Source organism: Panthera pardus, unplaced genomic scaffold, assembly GCF_024362965.1.
Source record: "Panthera pardus isolate Hobbes unplaced genomic scaffold, ASM2436296v1 HiC_scaffold_8, whole genome shotgun sequence".
In the NCBI taxonomy this organism is placed as follows: Eukaryota; Metazoa; Chordata; class Mammalia; order Carnivora; family Felidae; genus Panthera; species Panthera pardus.
Genome location: NW_026527013.1, coordinates 5,129,485 through 5,155,612, shown reverse-complemented (window position 1 = coordinate 5,155,612; position 26,128 = coordinate 5,129,485). Strand labels below are relative to the sequence as shown.

The 26,128-nt window shown below is 40.9% G+C and overlaps 1 protein-coding gene across 3 annotated transcripts in view; it reads right to left on the bottom strand.

The window, feature by feature from the left end:
• Positions 1-26,128, bottom strand: part of LOC109253957 (adhesion G protein-coupled receptor E1) — an 87,393-nt gene that overhangs the window by 36,520 nt on the left and 24,745 nt on the right. For 2 of the 3 annotated variants that reach the window (XM_053897429.1, XM_053897430.1), the window contains exons 7-10: positions 13,274-13,429; positions 13,044-13,163; positions 11,242-11,388; positions 8,828-8,977 (exon numbers count right to left, since the gene is read on the bottom strand). In XM_053897429.1, coding sequence (XP_053753404.1) covers positions 8,828-8,977; positions 11,242-11,388; positions 13,044-13,163; positions 13,274-13,429 — 573 coding nt within the window. The remainder of the gene's footprint in view (positions 1-8,827; positions 8,978-11,241; positions 11,389-13,043; positions 13,164-13,273; positions 13,430-26,128) is intronic. The other variant, XM_053897431.1, reaches the window with a different exon arrangement.

Here is a 26,128-nt window from a genome sequence, read left to right as displayed (position 1 = left end):
AGAAATCAAATTAGTAATACAAAAATCTCCCCCCAAAACAAGAGTCCAGGGTCAGATGGCTTTCCAGGGGAATTCTACCAAACATTTAAGGAAGAGTTAACACCTATTCTCTTGAAGCTGTTCCAAAAATTAGAAATGAAAGGAAAATTTCGAAACTCTTTCTATGAAGCCAGCATTACCTTGATTCCAAAACCAGACAAAGACCCCACAAAAAAGGAGAACTATTGACTAATTTTCCTGGTGAACATGGATGCAAAAATCCTCAACAAGATATTAGCCAACTGGATCCAACAACACGTTAAAAAAATTATTCACCACCACCAAGTGGGATTCATACCTGGGATGCAGGGCTCGTTCAATATCCACAAAACAATCAATGTGATTCATCACATCAATAAAAGAAAGAACAGGAGCCATATGATCCTCTCAATAGATGCAGAGAAAGCATTTGGCAAAATACAGCATGCTTTCTTGACAAGAACCCTCAAGATAGTAGGGATAGAAGGACCATACCTCCAGATCATAAAAGCCATATACAAAAGACCCAATGCTAATATCCTTAATGGTGAAAAACTGAGAGCTTACCCCCTAAGGTCAGGAAAAAGACAGGGATGTCCACTCTCACCACTGTTATTCAACACAGTATTGGAAGTCTTAGCCTCAGTAATCAGACAACACGAAGAAATAAAAGGCATCCAAATCAGCCAGGAGGAGATGAAACTTTCACTCTTCGCATATGATAGGATACTCTATATGGAAAACCCAAAAATTCCACCAAAAAACTGCTAGATCTGATCCATGAATTCAGCAAAGTTGCAGGACATAAAACCAATGCACAGAAATCCGTGGCATTCCTATTTACCAACAATGAGGCAACACAAAGAGAAATCAAGGAATCGATTCCATTTACGATTGCACCCAAACCCATAAAATATCTAGGAATAAATCTAACCAAGAGGTGAAAAATATATACACTGAACTATAGAAAATTTATGAAAGAAATTAAAGAAGACAGAAAAAAATGGAAAAATATTCCATGCTCCTGGATTGGAAGAACAAATATTGTTAAAAATCATTACTACCCAAAGCACCCTATGTATTCAATGCAATCCCTATCAAAATAACACCAGCATTCTTCACAGAGCTAGGACAAACCATCCTAAAATTTGTATGGAACCAGAAAGGACCCCGAATAGCCAAAGCAATCCTGAAAAAGAAAACCAAAGCAGGAGGCATCACAATCCCGGACTTCAAGCTGTATCACAAAGCTTTAATCATCAACACAGTATGGTACTGGCACAAAAACAGACACTCAGATCAATGGAACAGAATAGAGAACCCAAAAATGGACCCACAAACGTATGGCCAACTAACCTTTGACAAAGCAGGAAAGAATATCCAATGGAATAAAGACAGTCTCTTCAGTAAGTGGTGCTGGTAAAACTGGACAGCGACATGCAGAAGAATGAACCTGGACCACTTTTTTACACCATGCACAAAAATAAACTCAAAATGGGTGAAAGACCTAAATGTAAGACAAGAAGCCATCAAAATCCTCAAGGAGAAAAAAACCTCGAGGAGAAAGCAGGCAAAAACCTCTTTGACCTCGGCCACAGCAATTTCTTACTCAACACATCTCTGGAGGCAAGGGAAACAAAAGCAAAAATGAGCTATTGGGACCTCATCAAAATAAAAAAACTTCTGTGCAGTGAAGGAAACAATCAGCAAAACTAAAAGGCAACCAACGGAATGGGAGAAGATATTTGCAAATGACATATCAGATAAAGGGTTAGTATCCAAAATCTATAGAGAACTGATCAAACGCAACACCCCAAAAAACAAATAATCCAGTGAAGAAATGGGCAAAAGACATGAATAGACACTTCTCCAGAGAACACATCCAGATGGCCAACCGACACATGAAAACATGCTCAACATCACTCATCATCAGGGCAATACAAATCAAAACCACAATGAGATACCACCTCACACCTGCCAGAATGGCTAACATTAACAACTCTGGCAACAACAGATGTTGGCAAGGATGCAGAGAGAGAGGATCTCTTTTGAACTGCTGGTGGGAATGCAAGCTGGTGCAGCCACTCTGGAAAACAGTTAAAAATAGAACTACCCTATGGCCCAGAAATTGCACTACTAGGTATTTACCCGAGGGATACAGGTATGCTGTTTCGTAGGAGCACATTCACCCCAATGTTGATAGCAGCACTATCAATAATAGCCAAAGAGTGGAAAGAGCCTAAATGTCCGTCAATGGATGAATGGATAAAGAAGATGTGGTATATATGTGTGTGTATATATATATATATATATATATATATATATATACACACAAATACACATATACATGTATGTATATACATATATACATATGTATATGTATATACACAATTACATATATACATGTATGTATATACATATACATATATATATATATATATATATATATATACACACACATACATACACACACACACACACACACACACACAATGGAGTATTTCTCGACAATCAAAAAGAATGAAATCTTGCGATTTGCAACTATGTGGATGGAACTAGAGGGTATTATGCTAAGCGAAATTAGTCAGAGAAACACAAATATCATATGACTTCATTCATATGAGGACTTTAAGATACAAAACAGATGAACATAAGGGAAGGGAAGCAAAAATAATATAAAAACAGAGAGGGAGACAAAACGTAAGAGACTCTTAAATATGGAGAACAAACAGTGGGTTACTGGAGGGGTTGTAGGAGGGAGGATGGACTCAATGTAAGGGGCATTAAGGAATCTAGTCCTGAAATCATTGTGGCAGTATACGCTACTAACTTGGATGTAAATTTTAAAAATAAGAATAAAAGAAAAAAAGAAAGGGAAACAAAGGCAAAAGATTGCAATGCAAGACTTAGAAAACTCAGCAACTTACTCAAGAGGAATAACATTTGTAACAAGGAGTCCCAGAAGATGAAGAAAGAGAAAAAGGGGCAGAAGGTTTATGTGAGCAAATTATAGCTTAAAACTTCCCTAATCTGGGGAAGGACACAGACATCAAAGTCCAAGAAGCACAGAGAACTCCCATTAGATTCAACAAAACCCAACCATCACTAAGTCATGTCACAGTCAAATTCACAAAATACACAGACAAGGAAAGAATCATGGAACTAGCAAGAGTACAAAAGTCCTTAACTTACAAGGGAAGACAGATGAGGTTCACAGCAGATCTGTTCACAACAATCTGGCAGGCCAGAAAGCAGTGGCAGGATGTATTCAATGTGGGAAAAATATGCAGCTAAGAATTCTTTATCCAGCAAGGCTGTCATTCAGAATAGAAGGAGAGATAAAGACTTTCCCAGACAACCATAAACTAAAGGAGTTTGTGACCACTGAGCCAGCCCTGCAAGAAATTTTAAGAGGTACTCTTTGAGGGGAGAAAATCAAAACAAAAAGACCAAGAGCAACAAAGACTAGAAAGAGAGTATCACCAGAAACACCAACCGTAGGCAACACAATGGCACTAAGTTCATATCTTTCAATAATCCCTCTGAACGTAATGGTCTAAATGCTCCAATGAAAAGACAGTATCAGAATGGATAAGAAAAACAACATCCACCTATATGCTGCCTACAAGAGATTTATTTTAGACCCAAGAGCACGTGCAGATTGAAAGCGAGGGGATGGGTAACCATCTATCAAGCCGATAGATGTCAAAAGAAAGCTGGAGTAGCCATACGTACATCATACAAACTAGATTTTAAAATAAAGACTGTAACAAGAGATGAAGAAGGGCATTATGTCATAATGAAGGGGTCTATCCACCAATAAGATCTAACAATTGGGAAATTTTATGCCCCCAACTTGACAGCAGCCAGACATGTAAATCAATTAATCACACATATAAAGAAACTCATTGATAATAATACCATAATAGTAGGGGGCTTTAACACCCCACTTATGGCAATGGACACATCATCTAAGCAGAAAATTAGCAAGGAAACAATGCCTTTGAATGACACACTGGACCAGATGGACTTAACAGACGTATTTAGAACATTTTATCCTAAAGGTAGAATATACATTCTTCTCAAGTGTACATGGTACATTCTCCAGGATGGATCACAAATCAGCCATCTGCAAGTATGAAAAGATCGAGATCATACCACGTGTAGTTTCAGACCACAATGCTATGAAACCTGAAATCAACCATAAGAAAAAATGTGGAAAAACTACCAATACTTGGAGGTTAAAGAACATCCTATTAAAGAACGAATGGGTTAACCAAGAAATTAAAAAAGAAATTAAAAAGTATATGGAAACCAATGCAAATGAAAACACAACAGTCTAAAATGTCTGGGATGCAGTAAAGGTGGTCATAAGACAGAAGTATATAGCAATCCAGGCCTTCCTAAAGAAGGAAGAAAGGTCTCAAATACACAACCTAATCTCACACCTAAGGGGACTAGAAAAAGAACAGTAAATAAAGCCCAAAACCAGCAGATGAAGGAAAATAATAAAGATTAGAGCAGATATCAATTATATTGAAATTGAAAAAGCCGGTAGAACAGATTAATGAAACTAGGAGCTGGTTTTTTGAAACAGTTAACAAAACTGAAAAACCCCTAGCCAGGCTCATCAAAAAGAAAAAGGAAAGGACCCAAATAAATAAAATCACAAATGAAAGAAGAGAGACCACAACCAACACCGCAGAAATACAAACCATAATAAGAGAATATTATGAGATAGTGTATGCCAACAAATTGGGCAACCTAGAAGAAATGGATAAATTCCTAGAAACATATAAACTACCAAAACTGAAACAGGAGGAAATAGAAAATTTGAACAGACCCATAGTCAGTAAAGAAACTGAATCAGTAATCAAAAATCCGCCAATAAACAAGGTTCCAGGGCCAGATGGCTCCCCAGGAGAATTCTATCAAACATTTAAAGAAGAGTTAAATCTATTCTTTTGAAGCTATTCAAAAAAATAGAAATGGAAGAAAACTTCCAAACTCATTCTAGGAGGCCAGCATTTCCTTGATTCCAAAACCAGGTAAAGACCCACTGAAAAAGAGAATTACAGACCAGTTCCCCTGATGAACATGGATGTAAACATTCTCAACAAGATACTGGCGGATCAAATCCAACAATACATTAAAAGAATTATATACTGCGATAAAGTAGGATTTCCTCCTGGGCTGCAGGGCTGGTGCAATATCTGAAAATCATTCAACTTGATACATCACGTTAATAAAAGAAAGGATAAGAGCCACATGATCCTCTCAATAGATGCAGACAAAGCATTTGAGAAAACACAGCATCTTTTTTGATAAAAACCCTCCAGAAAGTCAGGATAGGAGGAACATAGCTCAACATCATAAAGGCTACATACAAGTGACCCACAGCTCATTTCCCTCATTTTCAATGGGGAAAAACTGAGAGCTTTCTGCCTAAGGTCAGGAATATGACAGGGATGTCCGCTCTCACCATTGTTGTTAAACATAACACTGGAATTCCTAGCCTCAACAATCAGACAGTACAAAGAAATCAAAGGCATACGAATTGACAAGGAGGAGGTCAAACTTTCATTCTTCACACATGACATGATACTTTATGCGGGAAACCCAAAAGACACCACCAAAAATCTGCTAGAGCTGATACAGGAACTCAGCAAATTCACAGAAGATGAGATCAGCATACAGAAATCATTAGCATTTCAATACACCGATAATGAAGCGGCAGAAAGAGAAATCAATGAATCAATCCCATTTGCAATTGCACCAAATATCATAAGATACCTAGGAATAAACGTAACCAAAGAGCTAAAAGATCTGTACGTTGGAAAGTATAGACAGCATATGAAAGAAAATGAAGAAGACACAAAGAAATGGAAAAGCATTCCATGCCCAAAGATAGGAAGAACAAATATTAAAATGTTGATGCTACCCAAAGCAATCTACACATGCAATGCAATCCCTGTCAAAATAACAAGAGTATTCTTCACAGAGCTAGAACAAACTATTCTAAAATTTGTATGGAAGCAGAAACGACTCCAAATAGTAAATATTTTGGAGGTTGCAAGCTGTGTGATCTCTGTTATGACCACTCAATACTCCAGTTGTAGTGCGAAAGCAGCCAAGGATGATACACAAATGAATAAATGTGTTTGTTGCAATAAAACTTTATTTATACCAACACGTGGTGGGCTGGATTTGGCCCATGAGCTCTAGTTCACTGGGTGCTGAATAAGGTTATTCATTTCTATTGTTATGGTATCCAGGAGACCTCAAATCCTTCTTTCTCTTTGAGTTACAGCTCATGGGTCATTTGGCAAGCTACAGTAGTCCTGATAGACCCCGGTTTTTCATTTTGGGTTGAAATCAATATTCCCCATCTAGAGGATAATGGATACTACAGCAAGGATTTCATCCCCTTTATGCCTTTGTCTCCGGTTTGGTGCCTAAGACATTGTGAGTATTCGATAGATATTTGTTGAACGAAGGAGCACATTACCTTATTCTTTATGTCAACTCTAGTTTTCATCATCAGTTATCAGTTGTTTCTAATGTTTTACTACCTCAAACAAAGGTGGAGTGAACATTCCTGTGTTCTGATCTTGATGTCCAGGGGCAGCTCCAGATTTCTGTCTAGAAGTACAGTTTTCTGGGAGGAGCTGTAAGAGACGTGCCTTGAGGTTGTGTTTGCATGACAAGTACATAGCAAGTGTTTAGGCGACGTGACCAGGGCTGGAGGAGACTTGAGCTGGGCCTCCCCATGGCACCAAGACAACTCAATTTTATGGGTCCCTCAACTCCTTTGCAAGTAATTCTTCATTATCTAGTCCTGGGGAGATACTCAACTACATCAAACTTAGACATCAAAACTGAATGTCTCAAAAGAATGACAGTCATTCATTTTGTTCATGAATGTATCTGCCATTTGAGTTGAGTTCAGTGAGTATGGCTGGTCTCTGTTCCGTACAGTCTCAGCTGAGTTGGCTTAAGTGGGGGCTAGAGGATCCACTTTAAAGGCAGCATACACACAAGGCTGGCATCTGCTGCTGGCCGTGGGCTGGCTGCTCCACCAGGGCTGTGGGCTGGAGGTCTTGGTTCTTCTCCAGGTCAGCTGCTTTTTCATGGCTGGTTGGGCTTCCTCACATATGACAGCTAAGCCCCAAGAATGAGCATCTCAAGAGAACAGGGAGGGGGTGCATGGTATCTTTATGACCTAGTACCACTCCCAGAGTCCCAGCAGGCTCAGATTCTAGAGAAGGGAACAAAGACACCACTGCTTGCTGGAAGAAGTACAAATTCATAAAATGAAGGGTATATAGCATGGAAGACGTTGTTTCCACCATCTTTGAAAATACAATCTGGTACACAAGATGAAGCAAATTAGTGGCTCCCTGGATACCATAACAATAGAAATGCATAACCTTATTCAGCACCCAGTGAACTAGAGCTCATGGGCCAAATCCAGCCCACCACGTGTTGGTATAAATAAAGTTTTATTGCAACAAACACATTCATTCATTTGTGTATCATCTTTGGCTGCTTTCGCACTACAACTGGAGTATTGAGTGGTCATGACAGAGATCACACAGCTTGCAACCTCCAAAATATTTACTATTTGGCCCTTTGCATTAAAAAGTTCAATGATCCCTGGTCTTAGGCAGAGGTACAATCAGATCTTGACTGTCAAGGGGAGAATTGGGATATAAACACAAGAATTAGAGACACAGAATGTCACTCATTCTGGGGATTATTTCCATTTACATTACATGTAAGTATTAGCTCTTGGGAGCATACATGTGCCTAGCACACTACGTACTTCATTGCACTTAATTTTCCCAACTGTCCTTGGAGGTCGGTACTCTTATACGCTCATTCGGCAGATGGAACCATTGAGGCCTAGAGAGGGTAAATACGTTTCCCCAACACGGCACAACTAGAGTGTGGCAAAGAGTTGACTTGGTTCAGAAACTGCTGTGAGAGTTGGAAAGACTTGGTTTGGAGGCCAGCCCAACCACACAGCCGTGAACAGCTCATTCCAGCACTCCAAGCCTCAGTGTCCTCATCTGTACAGTGGAGATCATCAGGATGCCTACACTCAATTTAATGTAAAAATGCACATAAATCCCTTCACTGGGGGCCTGGTGCTCAGCGAATGTTAAAAGTTCTTGTTTCCTTCATGGAGAGACAACCAAAAGATTTCCCAAAATGAAATCAGTGGTTAATTCTGGATATTGATTTTCACTCCTATTTTCATCTTTATGTCAGCTCCAAATGGTTAGAATTTTTAGTGAACAGGAATCATTGTCACTATGGAAAAAGAATGGAAAGAAGGCAGGGAAGGAGAGGGAGAGAAAATAACGTTTGGGACACAAAAAAGTACGTACATCCACTGCCCAGCCAGCTTCCACCTCATTATCCTACAAAATGGCGGAGGGTTTTGAGGGGGTGCGTACTCAACTTTTCATGTCACTCCTGGGTTCCTGAACTGCATCGGTCCATTGTTGGCCAGAAAGCCTCGATTGCAAGTGCAGTAGTAACCATCCAAAATTTTGGTGTGGACAGGCCCATGAGGAAAACTGAAGGGCCCAGCTGAGCTCACACCCAGAGCCAAGCACCAACTACAAGCCATATAAGTGAGGCCATTTTAGACCTCGTGCCATCATAGTGCCCACCCCCGCCTTCAAAAACCATGCAGTCAACCCACAGGATCATGAGCAAGCAGAAAGGGTTGTTTGTAAGCCACTCTCTTCAGGGTACGTTGACATCCATTAAAAGTCCTCAGCATGGCTGGGAGCATTACCTGTACATCTGAAATCCTCTGGTTTCTCAGGGGTCCACTCAACAGGTGAAAAGAACCCAGGCAGGCAGGAGCAATGGTATGCCCCCAGGGTGTTGGTACACACTGAGCTGAGGCCACAAAGAGTTGAGTTCCTGGCACATTCGTCCACATCTAAGCAGAAAACTAGGCTGAGTCAAAAGGATAAAGGATGCTGAGGCCATGGCAGTGCACAGCCCCATCCTGACTGAAGCCAGCAGGTCTCCCTGGCTCTGCTCGCACCCTCTTAAACACTGCTGAAAGGAAGTGCAAAGAGCCAGGATGTGACCCACACAAAACTTTTGATGAGGCTCTCCACGCTTCGGGATAAAATCCAAACTCCTCTTTAGAACACATGAGACTCTGAGAGTTTGGACCCACCTAAGCTCACCTAACTCAACTTTCCTTGCTAACCCCTTAGTAATTCCTGATCCAGATTCACTGATTACCTGTAGGTCCAGGAAGGCTCACTGTTTGCTCCCTCAGCCTTGAACTCCCTGGCCCCCGTTCCTTGATACATCTCAATTCCTCCCCCTAAGAAATACTATGTTATCAGTAATAATAATAATGACTGAGAGGCATCCAAGTGGAGGGGTGCAAAGCATGGACAGCCTGGGCTCAAAGCTTGGCTCTGGCCCTATAGACTGTGTGTTACTGGGTGCTGTGGACTGAAATATGTGCCCCAGATTGATACGTTACATCCCCCACACGGTGAGACGGTATCTGGACAAAAGGAGTTCACAAGATGATTAAGTTGATGAGGTCTTAAGATGGGATTCATGCCCTGGAGCATCTGGGTGGCTCAGTCAATTGAGCATACAACTCTTGGTTTCTGTTCAGGTCATGATCTCACAGCTGGTGAGTTCGAGCCCTGCTTAGGATTCTCTCTCTCTCCACTCTCTTCCTCTCTCTCTCCCTATCTCTCGACATCTTCTGCATGCTCACTCTCTCTCTCTCTCTCTCTCTCTCTCTCTCTAAAAATAAATAAACATATATAAATGGGACTGGTACCCTTAAGACAAAGAAAGAGACACCAGAGCTCACTGTCCATGAGGACCCAGAATGAAGGCAGTCATCTGGAAGCAAGGAGCACGGCCCTCTCCAGAACCCAGCTGTGGTCTCAGACTTCCAGCCTCCACAATGGAGGGAAAATAGATCTCAATGTTGAAACCACCCTGTCTGCAGTGTTTTGTTCTGGTGGCCCTGAGCTGACAATGCACTGGGCAAGAGAGTTCACCTCTGTGTGTCTCAGTGCCCGCATCTGTCAGATAAGGATAATAATAGTTCTTCCCCCATAGGGTTGTTTGGAGCATTGAATAAGGTGTCATCTGTGAAGGACTCAGAGCAGAGTCTGGAGAATAACAAGTATGAGGTAAGCACTTGTTAGCTAAAATAAAAAATTAACTGCTAATATGTTAAGATTTTTGTGACAGACACTGAGGAAGATCCCTTACATGCACCTGCTCGAGGAATGCTCACGGCAGCCCTGTGAGGTGCACACTAACATTACTTCCACTTTTCTGATGAGGAAACTGAGGCATCACAATTGTGCAGAGTCACACAGCCTGTGAAAGGCACACCAGGATTTAAAATCAGGTTCAGTCTGGTTCTGGACTTTTTAGATGACAGCTTCCCAGGTGGTCTTGAGTCAGAGTCTGGAAATTTGGACTCAAGTCAATGATGGCCAGTTCAGATCCTGACTCCCCTACTTCCTAGCTATTTGACCATGGAAGAGTTGTTTTACCGCGATGGAGGCTCAGGTTCCTCATCTATGAAATGGGCATAAAACACCACTAATACCATCAGGTTGTTGGGCAGACAATGAGTACATGTCCGGAAGAGCTTAGCACCTTGGCTGCGATCCTGCCTCCAGACCTTTGTATCTGCGGTTCCCTCCTCCTGGAACACCCTTCCCCAGATACCCAATATCTCACTCCCTCATATCCTTCACGTCTTTTCTCAAATATCAACTTTTTAGTGTGGCCTTTCCTTACTACTCACTCTACTAAAAGTTGACCCCTACTCCCAGTGCTGCCTATGCACCTTTCCTGCCTTATTTATCTTTATTTATTTCACATACTCCTGGCACACATATGGCCATGCATTTATTTTGCTATCTATCTCCCTTAACCCTAGATGATGAGTTCTAGGAGAACAAATCGTTTTGCCTATGTTATTTGGTGCTGTATCCACCAGCTCTAGAAGAGTGCCTGGCATATAGTAGGTGCTCAGGAAGTATTTGTTGAATGAGTGCATGAGTGAATGGATGAGCAATTTTTGGCATCAGCTTAGCAGATGAGGTCCTTGAGCTCAGCCCAGACATCCTGACCCCTCACCCACCACTGTTGTCTTTGCATGCAGACTTGGACCAGGTTCCCTAACAAACCCTTCCCACCGACCTTCACATATGTCTCCTGGGCCCTGCAAGCTCATGTTTCCACTGCTGGATTCAAATCCAAGGTTGCAGACACAAGAGTAGCTTCCAGGACTGTTGTGACATGTTGCGTGCTCCGGGCAAGTTGCGGGGTCAGCACATTCATCCACGTCTGGTCAGTGGAGATGAAAACCCAAGACAAAGCAGATGAAGAAATGAGAATAGGAGACTGCAAACAGAGATTCACTGTGCATGTTCTCCCCTTACTCCTCATCTCCCTTGCACTGAGGTTTGGCCATGAGAATAAGTTCTCGCCCAAAATAAAGAAGTGGAGGGCGATGAATAGCTCCAAGACAGATGAACATAGAATGGCTGTGCTCCTTTACTCCTCCCTGCACCCACACCATGGGATGCAGATGGTGTGGTGCAGTGTGACTTTGCCACTCCTCCTCTATGATGGGAGCTTGTTTCCCCACACCTCGAATCTAGCTTGAATCTGGCCTATGACTTTCACTGGCCAAAAGAACACAGCAGAAATGATGTCATGCCAGTTCCAAGTCTTAGATTTCTAGAGACTTATTTGCTTCTGCTCATTCTTTAAGCCCCTTGCTTCTGCCACATGAACAAGCCCTAGACTCCCCTAATGAAGAAGGAGAGACAAGGTGGAAGAGAGATGGATCATCCCACAGGAGCCCCTGACACGTGAGGCAGCCCAGCCGAGATGAGCAAGCTGACTCACAGCTGACCACAGACACACGAACAAGCCCAGTACAGACGCAAGCAAGTGACCAGCAGAGCCCAACCTAAATTTCCAATGCACAGAACACAAACCACGTATATTATGCTTGTCTCCAGCCACTGACTTTCAGGGTGATCTGTTTTTCAGCAATAGCTACTGCTACAAATGTATCAGAAAAATCAGAGAGGACCTCAAATATCTCTGACTCCAAGCCCAGGGGATGTGATAAGGGCTGGATCACTCCATGCCTTGCTTGATGGTGTCACCTTCCTTACCAACGAGCATGGAGAACAATAGTTCTCAACCAGATGCAGGGAGATGGAGCCCTTGCTTCTTGTGAGCAAATTCTGGCTGCAGTTTGGAAGGATGGATTCGAGGGGACAAGAATGGAGGAAGGACAAGCCCAGGGAGGACATGGCTAAACTAATGATGAAGCCCGAACCAAGCATGAGGAAGAATGGAGAGATTCAAGACGTATTTAGCAGGTAAATTCCCCAAGCTATGATGACTGATTTAGTATGTAAGGCATGGGGTAGGGGTTGAGGGTAACCCTGAGGTCTTGAACCAAAAACATGATAGGAAATAGTTCTGAATTTTGAGTCTGAGCTCACCCTATCCAGCAGTTTCTCTGTCCCAGAACTAAAGACATCTGGGACCAGATTATTTTTGGTTGTAGGGAAGCTGTTCTGTGCATTGTAAGGTGTTTAGCAGCATCTGTGGCCTCTCCTCACTAGACAAGAGGAGCCCATCACCACCACCAGTTGTGACAATCAAAAATGTTTCCGGGAATTTCCAGCATCCCCCTTGAAAGTTATTGCTCATGGGACACAGCACCCCCCTGCCTCCCGCCATTGCGCTCAAGTATTGTCTGACCTACTGCTGCACTCAGAGTAGACCCTTGACTGGAGTTCCAATCCTGGCTCTTCTACTTAATAGCCGCGTATTTTGGGGGAAGTTACTTCAATGGTCTGAGCCTTAATTTTCTCACCCCCAAAATGAAGAATATAGTCTCTAACCTCACAGGATCATCAAGTGAGGTGGTTGTTAAAAACTGAGTAGCTACATAAAGAAAAGCAGGTCGTCTATACCTTCACAGATCGAGTTGTGAGAGATGAATCCAACCTGGCAGCTGCAATTGTAGCTTCCCAAGGAGTTGATACACTCAGCATGCTCTGGGCAGACCCCATCAGAGAGGCATTCATCGATGTCTGAGGAGCAGTGGAGGAGAGTGAGCAGACCAAAGATTGTGTGGCTAAGGTGAGAGACACTGCCCACTAGTGGTCACTATCCACCCAAGACCCATGCCTGAGAGCATTACCTGTGCATGAGAAATGACCCGGCTTTTCCGGGGTCCAGTCATTTCCAGTGGGAGAAGAGAAACCAGGCAAGCAGCTGCACTTGTATCTCCCCTGCAGGTTTTTGCAGACTGAGTTGGCACCACACGGTTGGGGGCTTTGAGAACATTCATCTATATCTGGACACAGAAAGAGTTTGCTTCATCTTGTGTATCAGATTGTATTTTCAAAGATGGTGGAAACAACATCTTCCATGCCATATGGCCTTCATTCTATGTGAACTTGTACTCCTTCCAGCAAGCAGTGCCGTCTACATTCCCTTCTTGTGAATCTGAGCATGCTGGGACTCTGAGAGTGGTGGCACTATGTCATAAAGATACTTCACACCCCTTCCGTAGTCTCTCGAGATGCACATGCTTGGAACTTAGCTGCCATATGTGAGGAAGCCCAACCAGCCATGAAAAAGCAGTTCACATGGAGAAGAACCAACACCTCCAGGCTGAATCCCTGGTGCAGCAATCAGCCCATGGCCAACAGCAGCTTGCCAGCATTGTGTGTATGCTCTCTTTCATGTGGATCTCTAGGGGTGCCTTGTTGGCTCAGTCACTTAAGTGTCTTCATTTAATTTCAGCTCTGATCATGATCTCACATTTGTGAGATCAAGCCCCACCTTGGGCTCTTTCTGGGTGTGGAGTCTGCTTGGGATTCTCGCTCTCAAGAGTGGAGTTCAGATGGTGGAGTAGTATGGGGACCCTGAGCCTGTCTTGTCCCTGAAACACAGCTAGTTCAGCATCAAACCATTTGAACACCTAGGAAATTGATCTGAGGATTAACACGAAAATCTGCACAATTTGAGCAAAAGAACCTGAAAGGAATATGGTGTGGAGAGCTGCATTGGGGGTGAGAAAAGCCAAGGTTGTGCGGAGGGTAGGGAGATGATTTTATAGACAGAGGATAGAGAAAGAAAGAGAAAAGGGGAGTTTCGCACATTAGAGTCATGCAAGAAAAGCACTCCCCCTGAAAGTAGCTGGAGAGAATGTGAGAAAGAATGAAACCACTCACAGTGGACTGGATAAGAAATCTGTTCCTCAAAACCATTGATGGGAAAAAGGCAGAGGGTTGCAGTACTTCCAGTTTTCTATAAACAGTCTAGTGCAGAAACTGATGTTTCAGTGCTCAGTGCCTGGTGGTGCTCCAGGGAGGAAGCAAAGTAAATCCCTGAGAGAAGGCACCATGGTCTGAGGGACCTGTGTGCCATATGGGGAGAAGCAGTTTCCCTGGTTGGAGTGTGTATGGTAGTGGCAATCAGCCTCCCGTGGGCAAACGTCCCAGCGGGTCCCAGAGAGCTGCCATGTTTACTGATATTGGGCCAAAGAGAACAGCTGATTGCAGCAAAACCTGGCACCAGTTGTGTGTTGTGATTTACCGTAAACTCTGAGCCTCTGTCACTTTGCTACCATGCACACATTTTCTGGGACAAGTTGATACCTGGCCATTGCTCTGCAAGACCTTCCCCCATAAAATCAGCACAGGTCCAAGACCTGGGGTCTCTGAGTTGTGGGGTTTTGAAAACCAGACCCATTGGAGATAAGGAGGGAGGTGCCACCTGGCAGGCAGACAGCTTGGGCATGTACAGGGTAGAGGTGGGGAGTGGACAGAGGCCTGAGACAAAGGAAGTTGTGCTTGATCACATATCTGTGATGGTGCAAAATTCCCACGCCAGAGACAAGAGAGCAGGGTGAAGCCATTTTCACCTCTAGCACACTCACACTGATTCAGTCCAGTGAGCCAGGCAGTGCCACCAAGTGAAAAATGGAACTGTTACACGAACCATTACCCGCCTGCGCTCTCCAGGCATATCCCCTAGAAGGCCAGTACAAATCCTTTCCACCCACTTACTCTACACAGTACGGTGTGCTTCAAAGTTCCAGTTCTAAGGGAAACCGGATCTAGCTTCACTTGGGTTTCATTTTGTTTCCTTGTTTATCTGTTTTTGTCTCTGCTTCTGTTTTACTTTATGTTATTTTCTTTTATCATTCTTTACGTTGTCTTTCTTGAATACAGAAAGAGCAAATTTTTTTTTTCATTCTATTCTACTTTATTCTATTTTATTACTTAAATTTAAACAAAATTTTAACTTTTTTCCCCTTTTCTATCAAGATTCTCTCAACAAGCAGATCAAAACACACTTAGAATCTAGCTTACTTTATTTGATTTTTTCTTTTGTTTTTAATTTTCAAATTTTTATTCTTTTATTACTTTTTTTCTTCCTCCAAAATGACAAGATGGAGGAATTCACCCCAAAAGATAGAAGAAAGGACACACAGGGATTTAATCAACACAGACATAAGAAAGAAATCTGAGTTAGAATTTAAAACCACAATTTAGCTAGGGTTGAAGAAAGCATAGAAGACACCAGAGAATCCCTTTCTGCAGAGATAAAATAACTAATATCTAGTCAGTTCAAAATGAAAAATGCTATAAGTGAGATGCAATTTCAAATGGATGCTATGATGGTGAGGATGGATGAAGCAGAACAGTGAATCAGGGATACAGAAGATAAAATTATGGAAATTCATGAAGCACAAAAAAAGAGGAAAACAGAGGAGGATCCAGGGTGGTGGAACAGCATGGAAGTTTTTTTGTGTCTCACATCCATGAAATACAGCCAGATCAACACTAAACCATCCTGTACACTTAGAAATCTTACTTGAGGATTAACACAACAATCTGCACAACCTGGACCACACAACTCAACAGGTACACGGCTCGGAGAGGTAAACTGGGGAGAGAGAAGACTTGGAGGGTAGGGCGCCATTTTTGCTTGCAGAGAGAGGACAGAGATGCGTGGATAGTATGGGAAAAGACCCCCCCCCCCCAAATAACTGGAGAGAAACTGGAAAAGGGGAAACAGCTGCAGGGACTGAACAAAAAAGGCAGAAAGGAGAAAGGAGAGGGTTTAAATCTCACTGAGACTCTATAAACAACAGGGGCATGGTGTGAAACTCTAGCTCAATACCTGGGTACTCTGGTGGGATGGGCGAATCCTCAGGAGCAGAGTGAAGTCCCATGCCACACAAGGAGAGGTGGTTCCCCTGCTGGGAGAATATTTGGTAGAGTCCGTGTGGACACCCCAGCAGACCCCAGAGGTCCCAGCAGACCCCAGAAAACAACTACATTCCTGGTGCTAGAACAAGGTCGTTAAGGGTAAAGCCTGGTGCCAGATGTGTGCTGTGATTTTCCATAATCCCTGAACGGCTGCTGCTACACGATCACGTGAACATTTTCTGGGGCAGGTTGCCACCCAGTCAGTCTCTGGGCATCAGCAGCAGCATGGTCCCGAGAACGTTCCTGGGTGTGGCCAGCACCCAGCCATTCCTCAATGAGTTCCTCCCACACAAAATCTGAGCAGGACAATGCCAGTCTGTCAGAAGTAAGGGGTCAGGAAAAAACAGCTGCATCTGAGGTAAAACTCAGGAGGGAGGTGCCACCTGCAGCCTGATGGCTTGGTCACAGACAATGTAAAAGCAAGAGGCAGATGGAAGCCAGAGACAAAGGAAGGGTACACGATTGCTGGCTGCGGAGAAAAGAGTTCTGATACTAGAGACTGGGTACCTGGGTGATGCCATTTTCACCCCTGCTGTGCATGCGCATACACACCTACAAGCGCCACAACAATCCACACCAGTAAGCTAAGCAGCGCCACCTAGTGGAGAACAGAGCCATTACACCAAGCCCCACCCAACTGGGTCAACCTCACTCTTTAGGAACCATAAGTCTCTCCACCTGCTTAGTTTACACACTATAAAGTGCTTCGTAGTTTGACTTCTAGGGGAAAACGATGTAATTTCAATCGTATTACAGTCTGTTTGCTGGCCCATCTATTCAATTTTCTTTTCTTTTTGTCTTTTTCTTGAATATAGGAAGAGAAAAAAATTTCTTTTTATTTTCAATTTTATTAAAAATATTTTTCTTTAATTTTGTCCACTATATTTTTTAGTTTTGTATAAATTTTTCAAATTCTATTTTACTTTTATCATTTCATTTTATTCTATTTCATTGTTTTCATTTTCTCAAATTTTCAAACGTTTCCCTTTTTTTCTTTTTCCCTTTTTTCTCTCTAATCTATCAAGCCCCTTTCAATACCCAGACCAAAACACAACTAGATCTTGCATCATTTATTTGATTTTTATGTATGCGTGTGTGTTGTTTTTAATTTGTTTTAATTTAATTTTTTTAATTTTAAATTTTGTTTACCTCATTAATTTCTTTCTATCTTCAAAATGACAATGAAGGAATTCACCCCAACAGAAAGAGCAGGAAGAAATGACAGCCAGGGACTAAACCAACGCAGATACAAGCAAGATGTCAGAACAAGAATTTAGAATCACGATAATAATACTAGCTGGAGTCGAAAATAGATTAGAATTCCTTTCTGTGGAGATAAAAGAAGTAAATCTAGTCAGGAATAATTTAAAAATGCTATAACTGAGCTGCAATCTCCAATGCATGCCATGGCAGCAGGGATGGATGAAGCAGAGCAGCAAACCAGCAATATAGAGGAGAAACTTATGGAGAACAACGAAGCAGAAAAAAAGAGAGAGACTAAGGCAAAAGGGTACAATTTAAGAATTAGAGAAATCAGTGACTCACTAAAAAGGAACAACATCAGAATCATAGGGGTCCCAGAAGATGAAGAGAGAGAAACTTGGGTAGAAGAGTTTATGTGAACAAATCATAGAAGAAAACTTTCCTAACCTGGGAAAGACACAGACATCAAAATTCAGGAAGCACAGAGGACTCCAATTAGATTCAACAAAAACCAACCATCAACAACGTATATCACAGTCAAATTCACAAAACACTCAGGCAAGGAAAGAATCATGAAAGCAGCAAGGGACAAAAAGTCCTTAACCTACAAGGGAAGACAGATGAGGTTTGCAGCAGACCTATCCACAGAAACTTGGCAGGCCAGAAGGGAGCGGCAGGATACATTCAGTGTGCTGAATCAGAGAAATATGCAGCCAAGAATTCTTTATCCAGGAAAGCTGGCATTCAAATAGAAGGAGAGGTAAAAAGTTTCCCAGACAAACAAAAATTAAAGGAGTTCATGATCACTAAACTAGCCCTGCACGAAATTTGAAGGAGGACTCTCTGAGGGGAGAAAAGGTAGAAAAAATAATATCAATGAATGAATGAATGAATGAATGAATAAATAAATAAATAAATAAATAAATAAATAAATAAATAGAACCAAAAGCAACAATGACTAGAAAGGACCAGAGAACACCACCAAACACTCCACCTCCGCAAGAAACATAATGGCAATAAATTCATATCTTTCAGGAATCACTCTAAACGTCAATGGACTAAATGCTCCAATCAAAAGACAATGGGTAACAGAATGGATAAAAAAACAAGATCCATATATATATGCTATTTACAAGAGACACACTTTAGACCTAAAGACACCTGCAGATTGAAAGTAAAGGCATGGAGAGCCATCTATCATGCTAATGGTTGCCAAAAGAAAGCTAGAGTAGCCATACATATATCAGAGAATTTATATTTTAAAATAAAGGCTGTAACAAGAGATGAAGAAGGGCATTACATCATAATTAAGGGTTGTACCCACCAAGAATACCTAACAATTGTAAACATTTATGTTCCAAATGTGAAACACCCAAATATATAAATCAATTAAACTCAAACATAAAGAAACTCATTGATAATAATACCATAATAGTAGGGGAACTCAACACCCCACTGACAACAATGGACAGATCGTCTAATCAGAAAATCAACAAGGAAACAATGACTTTGAATGACACAGTGGACCAGATGGATGTAACAAGTATATTGAGAACATTCATCCTAAAGAAGCAGAATATACATTCTTCTCCAGTGCACATGGAATGTTCTCTAGAACAGATCACATACTGGGACACAAATCAGCCCTCAACAAGTACAAAATGATCGACATGATACCATGCATATTTTTCAGACCACAACGCTATGAAACTTGAAATCAACCACAAAAAAATTTGGAAAGGTAACAAATATTTGGAGGCTAAAGAACATCCTACTAAAGAACGAATGGGCTAACCAAAAGTTAAAGAGGAAATTAAAAGTACATGGAAGCCAATGAAAATGATAACACCACAGCCCCAAACCTCTGGGACGCAGCAAAGGTAGTCATAGGAGGAAAGTATACAGCAATCCAGGCCTTTCTAAAGAGGGAAGAAGGGTCTCAGGCATACAACCTAAACTTACACCTTGAAGAGCTGGAAAAACCACAACAAATAAAACCAAAACACAGTAGTAAATGGGAAATAATAAAGGTTAGAGCAGAAAACAATGCTATTGGAGCCAAAACAAAAAAAAAAAAACAACGGTAGAACAGATCAATGAAACCAGAAACTGGTTCTTTGAAAGAATTAACAAAATTGATAAACCACTAGCCACTTTGATCAAAAAGAAAAAGGACCCAAATAAATAAAATCAAGAAGGAAAAAAGACAGATCACAACCAATGCAGCAGAAATGCAAACAATAATAAGAGAATATTATGAGCAATTATATGCCAATAAAATGGGTACGCTGGAAGACATGGACAAATTCCTAGAAACATATAAATTACCAAAACTGAAACAGGAAGAAATAGAAAATTTGAACAGACCCATAACCAGCAAAGAAATCAAATTAGTAATACAAAAATCTCCCCCCAAAACAAGAGTCCAGGGTCAGATGGCTTTCCAGGGGAATTCTACCAAACATTTAAGGAAGAGTTAACACCTATTCTCTTGAAGCTGTTCCAAAAATTAGAAATGAAAGGAAAATTTCGAAACTCTTTCTATGAAGCCAGCATTACCTTGATTCCAAAACCAGACAAAGACCCCACAAAAAAGGAGAACTATTGACTAATTTTCCTGGTGAACATGGATGCAAAAATCCTCAACAAGATATTAGCCAACTGGATCCAACAACACGTTAAAAAAATTATTCACCACCACCAAGTGGGATTCATACCTGGGATGCAGGGCTCGTTCAATATCCACAAAACAATCAATGTGATTCATCACATCAATAAAAGAAAGAACAGGAGCCATATGATCCTCTCAATAGATGCAGAGAAAGCATTTGGCAAAATACAGCATGCTTTCTTGACAAGAACCCTCAAGATAGTAGGGATAGAAGGACCATACCTCCAGATCATAAAAGCCATATACAAAAGACCCAATGCTAATATCCTTAATGGTGAAAAACTGAGAGCTTACCCCCTAAGGTCAGGAAAAAGACAGGGATGTCCACTCTCACCACTGTTATTCAACACAGTATTGGAAGTCTTAGCCTCAGTAATCAGACAACACGAAGAAATAAAAGGCATCCAAATCAGCCAGGAGGAGATGAAACTTTCACTCTTCGCATATGATAGGATACTCTATATGGAAAACCCAAAAATTCCACCAAAAAACTGCTAGATCTGATCCATGAATTCAGCAAAGTTGCAGGACATAAAACCAATGCACAGAAATCCGTGGCATTCCTATTTACCAACAATGAGGCAACACAAAGAGAAATCAAGGAATCGATTCCATTTACGATTGCACCCAAACCCATAAAATATCTAGGAATAAATCTAACCAAGAGGTGAAAAATATATACACTGAACTATAGAAAATTTATGAAAGAAATTAAAGAAGACAGAAAAAAATGGAAAAATATTCCATGCTCCTGGATTGGAAGAACAAATATTGTTAAAAATCATTACTACCCAAAGCATCCTATGTATTCAATGCAATCCCTATCAAAATAACACCAGCATTCTTCACAGAGCTAGGACAAACCATCCTAAAATTTGTATGGAACCAGAAAGGACCCCGAATAGCCAAAGCAATCCTGAAAAAGAAAACCAAAGCAGGAGGCATCACAATCCCGGACTTCAAGCTGTATCACAAAGCTTTAATCATCAACACAGTATGGTACTGGCACAAAAACAGACTCTCAGATCAATGGAACAGAATAGAGAACCCAAAAATGGACCCACAAATGTATGGCTAACTAACCTTTGACAAAGCAGGAAAGAATATCCAATGGAATAAAGACAGTCTCTTCAGTAAGTGGTGCTGGTAAAACTGGACAGCGACATGCAGAAGAATGAACCTGGACCACTTTTTTACACCATGCACAAAAATAAACTCAAAATGGATGAAAGACCTAAATGTAAGACAAGAAGCCATCAAAATCCTCAAGGAGAAAAAAACCTCGAGGAGAAAGCAGGCAAAAACCTCTTTGACCTCGGCCACAGCAATTTCTTACTCAACACATCTCTGGAGGCAAGGGAAACAAAAGCAAAAATGAGCTATTGGGACCTCATCAAAATAAAAAAACTTCTGTGCAGTGAAGGAAACAATCAGCAAAACTAAAAGGCAACCAACGGAATGGGAGAAGATATTTGCAAATGACATATCAGATAAAGGGTTAGTATCCAAAATCTATAGAGAACTGATCAAACGCAACACCCCAAAAAACAAATAATCCAGTGAAGAAATGGGCAAAAGACATGAATAGACACTTCTCCAGAGAACACATCCAGATGGCCAAACGACACATGAAAACATGCTCAACATCACTCATCATCAGGGCAATACAAATCAAAACCACAATGAGATACCACCTCACACCTGCCAGAATGGCTAACATTAACAACTCTGGCAACAACAGATGTTGGCAAGGATGCAGAGAGAGAGGATCTCTTTTGAACTGCTGGTGGGAATGCAAGCTGGTGCAGCCACTCTGGAAAACAATTAAAAATAGAACTACCCTATGGCTCAGAAATTGCACTACTAGGTATTTATCCAAGGGATACAGGTATGCTGTTTCGTAGGGGCACATTCACCCCAATGTTGATAGCAGCACTATCAATAATAGCCAAAGAGTGGAAAGAGCGTAAATGTCCATCAATGGATGAATGGATAAAGAAGATGTGGTGTATACACACACACACAATGGAGTATTTCTCGACAATCAAAAAGAATAAAATCTTGCCATTTGCAACTATGTGGATGGAACTAGAGGGTATTATGCTAAGCGAAATTAGTCAGAGAAACACAAATATCATATGACTTCATTCATATGAGGACTTTAAGATACAAAACAGATGAACATAAGGGAAGGGAAGCAAAAATAATATAAAAACAGAGAGGGAGACAAAACGTAAGAGACTCTCAAATATGGAGAACAATCAGTGGGTTACTGGAGGGGTTGTAGGAGGGAGGATGGACTCAATGTAAGGGGCATTAAGGAATCTAGTCCTGAGATCATTGTGGCACTATACGCTACAACGTGGATGTAAATTTTAAAAATAAGAATAAAAGAAAAAAAGAAAGGGAAACAAAGGCAAAAGATTGCAATGCAAGACTTAGAAAACTCAGCAACTTACTCAAGAGGAATAACATTTGTAACAAGGAGTCCCAGAAGATGAAGAAAGAGAAAAGGGGGCAGAAGGTTTATGTGAGCAAATTATAGCTTAAAACTTCCCTAATCTGGGGAAGGACACAGACATCAAAGTCCAAGAAGCACAGAGAACTCCCATTAGATTCAACAAAACCCAACCATCACTAAGTCATGTCACAGTCAAATTCACAAAATACACAGACAAGGAAAGAATCATGGAACTAGCAAGAGTACAAAAGTCCTTAACTTACAAGGGAAGACAGATGAGGTTCACAGCAGATCTGTTCACAACAATCTGGCAGGCCAGAAAGCAGTGGCAGGATGTATTCAATGTGGGAAAAATATGCAGCTAAGAATTCTTTATCCAGCAAGGCTGTCATTCAGAATAGAAGGAGAGATAAAGACTTTCCCAGACAACCATAAACTAAAGGAGTTTGTGACCACTGAGCCAGCCCTGCAAGAAATTTTAAGAGGTACTCTTTGAGGGGAGAAAATCAAAACAAAAAGACCAAGAGCAACAAAGACTAGAAAGAGAGTATCACCAGAAACACCAACCGTAGGCAACACAATGGCACTAAGTTCATATCTTTCAATAATCCCTCTGAACGTAATGGTCTAAATGCTCCAATGAAAAGACAGTATCAGAATGGATAAGAAAAACAACATCCACCTATATGCTGCCTACAAGAGATTTATTTTAGACCCAAGAGCACGTGCAGATTGAAAGCGAGGGGATGGGTAACCATCTATCAAGCTGATAGATGTCAAAAGAAAGCTGGAGTAGCCATACGTACATCATACAAACTAGATTTTAAAATAAAGACTGTAACAAGAGATGAAGAAGGGCATTATATCATAATGAAGGGGTCTATCCACCAATAAGATCTAACAATTGGGAAATTTTATGCCCCCAACTTGACAGCAGCCAGACATGTAAATCAATTAATCACACATATAAAGAAACTCACTGATAATAATACCATAATAGTAAGGGGCTTTACACCCCACTTATGGCAATGGACACATCATCTAAGCAGAAAATTAGCAAGGAAACAATGCCTTTGAATGACACACTGGACCAGATGGACTTAACAGACGTATTTAGAACATTTTATCCTAAAGGTAGAATATACATTCTTCTCAAGTGTACATGGTACATTCTCCAGGATGGATCACAAATCAGCCATCTGCAAGTATGAAAAGATCGAGATCATACCACGTGTAGTTTCAGACCACAATGCTATGAAACCTGAAATCAACCATAAGAAAAAATGTGGAAAAACTACCAATACTTGGAGGTTAAAGAACATCCTATTAAAGAACGAATGGGTTAACCAAGAAATTAAAAAAGAAATTAAAAAGTATATGGAAACCAATGCAAATGAAAACACAACAGTCTAAAATGTCTGGGATGCAGTAAAGGTGGTCATAAGACAGAAGTATATAGCAATCCAGGCCTTCCTAAAGAAGGAAGAAAGGTCTCAAATACACAACCTAATCTCACACCTAAGGGGACTAGAAAAAGAACAGTAAATAAAGCCCAAAACCAGCAGATGAAGGAAAATAATAAAGATTAGAGCAGATATCAATTATATTGAAATTGAAAAAGCCGGTAGAACAGATTAATGAAACTAGGAGCTGGTTTTTTGAAACAGTTAACAAAACTGAAAAACCCCTAGCCAGACTCATCAAAAAGAAAAAGGAAAGGACCCAAATAAATAAAATCACAAATGAAAGAAGAGAGACCACAACCAACACCGCAGAAATACAAACCATAATAAGAGAATATTATGAGATAGTGTATGCCAACAAATTGGGCAACCTAGAAGAAATGGATAAATTCCTAGAAACATATAAACTACCAAAACTGAAACAGGAGGAAATAGAAAATTTGAACAGACCCATAGTCAGTAAAGAAACTGAATCAGTAATCAAAAATCCGCCAATAAACAAGGTTCCAGGGCCAGATGGCTCCCCAGGAGAATTCTATCAAACATTTAAAGAAGAGTTAAATCTATTCTTTTGAAGCTATTCAAAAAAATAGAAATGGAAGAAAACTTCCAAACTCATTCTAGGAGACCAGCATTTCCTTGATTCCAAAACCAGGTAAAGACCCACTGAAAAAGAGAATTACAGACCAGTTCCCCTGATGAACATGGATGTAAACATTCTCAACAAGATACTGGCGGATCAAATCCAACAATACATTAAAAGAATTATATACTGCGATAAAGTAGGATTTCCTCCTGGGCTGCAGGGCTGGTGCAATATCTGAAAATCATTCAACTTGATACATCACGTTAATAAAAGAAAGGATAAGAGCCACATGATCCTCTCAATAGATGCAGACAAAGCATTTGAGAAAATACAGCATCTTTTTTGATAAAAACCCTCCAGAAAGTCAGGATAGGAGGAACATAGCTCAACATCATAAAGGCTACATACAAGTGACCCAGAGCTCATTTCCCTCATTTTCAATGGGGAAAAACTGAGAGCTTTCTGCCTAAGGTCAGGAATATGACAGGGATGTCCGCTCTCACCATTGTTGTTAAACATAACACTGGGATTCCTAGCCTCAACAATCAGACAGTACAAAGAAATCAAAGGCATACGAATTGACAAGGAGGAGGTCAAACTTTCATTCTTCACACATGACATGATACTTTATGCGGGAAACCCAAAAGACACCACCAAAAATCTGCTAGAGCTGATACAGGAACTCAGCAAATTCACAGAAGATGAGATCAGCATACAGAAATCATTAGCATTTCAATACACCGATAATGAAGCGGCAGAAAGAGAAATCAATGAATCAATCCCATTTGCAATTGCACCAAATATCATAAGATACCTAGGAATAAACGTAACCAAAGAGCTAAAAGATCTGTACGTTGGAAAGTATAGACAGCATATGAAAGAAAATGAAGAAGACACAAAGAAATGGAAAAGCATTCCATGCCCAAAGATAGGAAGAACAAATATTAAAATGTTGATGCTACCCAAAGCAATCTACACATGCAATGAAATCCCTGTCAAAATAACAAGAGTATTCTTCACAGAGCTAGAACAAACTATTCTAAAATTTGTATGGAAGCAGAAACGACTCCAAATAGTAAATATTTTGGAGGTTGCAAGCTGTGTGATCTCTGTCATGACCACTCAATACTCCAGTTGTAGTGCGAAAGCAGCCAAAGATGATACACAAATGAATAAATGTGTTTGTTGCAATAAAACTTTATTTATACCAACACGTGGTGGGTGGGATTTGGCCCATGAGCTCTAGTTCACTGGGTGCTGAATAAGGTTATTCATTTCTATTGTTATGGTATCCAGGAGACCTCAAATCCTTCTTTCTCTTTGAGTTACAGCTCAGGGGTCATTTGGCAAGCTACAGTAGTCCTGATAGACCCCGGTTTTTCATTT